A 3,160-nucleotide genomic window follows, 5' to 3' on the forward strand; every position below is an offset into this window, starting at 1 on the left:
GCTGCGGCTGCTTGGCTGTGCCCCGGCGGATCCGGGCGGCGGAGGCTGCGGGCCGGTGCGGCAGCGGCCATGGTCGGCGGCGGCAAGGTGCAGGTGGCTGGTCTCCGCGACGGCGCCACTAGCCCTGCTCGACGCGTCCCGTGCGATGGCTGGCCTTGTCTGGCAGCCATCCGGCAGCTGCTGCACTGCGCTGGCCGGTGCTTCCCTACATCGACAGTGACAATACGTGGTTTCCCTCTCTGTGCTGGTGGTCCTCTCTGGCGATCTGCTTCCCCATCTCCTGTTTGCTCTGCTTCGGCGGTTTTGGGGTTTTGGTCTTGGGCCGGGCGAAATCCCTGCGCAGCGATGGCCTGCGCTGACAACGGCGACACCTGAGGGTGTCGTTACCTCCATGGAGGCGCTGTCATGGCCCGGACTGGACCCTCTCCTCGGGCACCAGGGGAAACCCTTGGTCCAGTTCCCTGGACAAGGCAGCGGCGGCGTCTCAGCGCCGTTCCTTTCTTGAAAGCGCTGCTTGGGTCGCACTTGGAGTCCCCTATGCGTCAGCTGGAGATGGTGGCCTCCCCGGTCTTTCCGGCGAGGTTTGCTGGTAATGCGATGCTGTGATGAGGGTTGTAGCATGGAGCGTGGGCGTCCGGGGCGCAATGTACGCCGACGCCGGCACGTCCAAGACGATGGCTTCGCTAGTTTTGGCTGGGTCCTGCCATCCACCTGCCATCTCCTAGGCACATATGGGTGGAAGGTACGTTGGCCCGGTCAGCCCTGGAGATGCAGTCTTCTTCGGAGGCGCCTGGCAACGGCTGTGACGCGGCCTTGAGGCTCTGTGTCTAGCTACCTTGCCATTCATGGTTGGAGGCTGGACAAGGCAAGACCTTTCGTTGTTGTGGTCTGTAGTTGGTAGCACCTCCTCACCTACTTGTCTGGTGAGGACGATGGTGTGTGTGCGTGTGTCCCTCCTTCTGGGAGGTTGTACCTGTACTGCTGTTCTCTTCCTGTTCAATGAAATGAAACGCAAACTCTTTTGCGTTTTCTCGAGGAAAAAAAAATACACCCATAGAGACTGCCTATGGTGTATGTGACTTCTCCCATAAAGTGTATTAGCATGCCTGAAAACAAAAACACTCGCTATCACAAGCTTGATGTGCATGATGTCTGTTCTACACATGCCATCAGGTCTTAAGTCTGATCACATCATTCAATCCATATATTGTGTATTTATCTCAGAATTGTCAAAACGGCTCAATGAGGCTTCGTTCATCAGTTCAAGGCTTCAAGCAGATGATGAGTTTGCACAGAGAATTGTTACTTTGCTGCCAGCACTTCAATTCATTACATTTGAAGCTAAATTGTAATGAATAACAAGAAGCGGTCTACCATTCAGTTAAATTCATTCTATGCTTCAGATGAACACAAGTGTTCTGCATATCAATCAGAGACACTATAGGTTGAGAAACTCTTGAGTTGTCATAGTTTTCAACCAGCAGAAATTAAAAATCAAAGCTAAATCAAAGCTTCCTGCTCATGATCCGCATGTACTGTGGCATTATCAGCATTAATTGGAAGGAATTGAATTGACTTCTAATGCAGTTTGAATCACAGAGTAGCCTTTGATTGGACATATTCTGTGGATATTGGTGAGGACCAGGTTTGTAGGTCCAAGGGCAAACTTATGATGAGTCCACACTCCAAATTCCTTTTTCTTGCTTAAGGGATGCCTTCACCTGAATTGCTTGTAAATTGGTGTGGTCCTGTAGTTCCTCTCTGTGTGCCTTCTCAGATCATTCACAAGGTGCAATTATTGGTGGATTGGTGCTGACTGCAGTTCATTCTGGAAACAGAAGGTTGTGACATCATCAATCGGTTTCAAGCAATCGGTTTAGAAACATCATCTGCTGCTCTCTTCTTCAATTATTGATGAAGCAAACTCTCTTCTTCATCAACTCTGCTGCTTTAGAAACATCATCAATCGGTTTCAAGCAAGCTTCTACAGCTGCCACAGGAGTGCTACTAGATAAAAATGCCACAAGCTTCTGCCTAAGCAGTGGCGATAGCTTCTCGCAGCATGTCAACAACTCCAATGACGGGAGCACTCCTTTCTTCACCAGCATTGTGAATGCGCACCTCACAGACTGCTCGATGGCCTCCTTCCTCCGCACCTCATAGTTCTCAATCAGAAGAAATAAGAACTCAAGTAGCATGTTTGTGATATCTACATACTGAGATATTGAGTTCAACATCAGAAGCATTGTGGGCTCAATGTTCATGACGTTACCCTTGCTTTCATCAAAAAACAGCCAGTCATAGAACAGCGCCAACTTCGCATTCGCTACAATGTATCCCTTGCTGCAACTAGTCAGCAACCAACCGATGACCGCCCAGCGGGCAATGACACCGGACTGTATAACCTCATTGGTCGGGTGGTACCCGCAGCATATGAAGCGGACAATGTCCGGTATCCTCTCCTCCCCTCCGGGCACCATCAAATGCTTCCTAGCGAACCACAGCTGGTACCTCTTCTGGCTTCCCCACTTCACATTGTTCATCAAGAACAGCAGTTGCGTCTCCATCTCCGGCGAGATAGGCAAGGCTGTGCACCAACCTGGACTGGCAAACCGGCAAATGTCACCGCCTCGGCCCAAAATCAAGTCTTTCCAAAGTCCCTGGAACTCCGGCACGAGCACCAGTTCATGGAGCGACCGCACAAGGTCCCTCCCGATCAGCGTGCACACCTGGAAGTTATCCCGCAGCACCGAGACGCAGAAGGACACCAGCTTCTCTCCGCACTCTTCGAGGTTCTTTGCGCTCTTGCACTCCTCGCAGTTGCTGCACTCGGCGCTCCTGGGGAACGGAGCGAGGCGGTTCCTGGCGAGGAGGCGGAGGAACGCGAAGACCGCGGAGGCGATGAGCTGGGGCTCCTCGGCGACGAGGAAGGAGGAATGCTCGCGGATGAGGTCGAGGAGGCGGGCGTCTCCGGGGAAGGGCACGCGGCGGAGGAGGGAGAGGAGTAAGGGCGCGAAGCCCGGCGCGGCCGCGCGGGTGAGCTCGGTGGCGGCGAGGAGGAGGCGGGCGCGCGGGTGGGGTAGGAGGAGGGGGAAGGGGAGCGAGAGGAGGGCCGAGGCGAAGGAGTGGTAGAAGGCGGGGAAGCGGCCCCCGGCGGCGT

The 3,160-nt window shown here is 53.8% G+C and overlaps 1 protein-coding gene across 1 annotated transcript in view; it reads right to left on the bottom strand.

Annotated features, from left to right (window-relative positions):
• Nucleotides 1-1,191: 1,191 nt before the first annotated feature.
• Nucleotides 1,192-3,160, bottom strand: part of LOC119292574 (integrator complex subunit 3-like) — a 2,452-nt gene continuing 483 nt past the window's right edge. Inside the window, exon 2 of the mRNA XM_037571370.1 lies at nucleotides 1,192-3,159. Coding sequence (XP_037427267.1) covers nucleotides 1,905-3,159 — 1,255 coding nt within the window. The 3' untranslated portion in view covers nucleotides 1,192-1,904. The remainder of the gene's footprint in view (nucleotide 3,160) is intronic.

The sequence above is a fragment of the Triticum dicoccoides genome, chromosome 4B (genome assembly GCF_002162155.2).
Source record: "Triticum dicoccoides isolate Atlit2015 ecotype Zavitan chromosome 4B, WEW_v2.0, whole genome shotgun sequence".
Taxonomy (NCBI): domain Eukaryota; kingdom Viridiplantae; phylum Streptophyta; class Magnoliopsida; order Poales; family Poaceae; genus Triticum; species Triticum dicoccoides.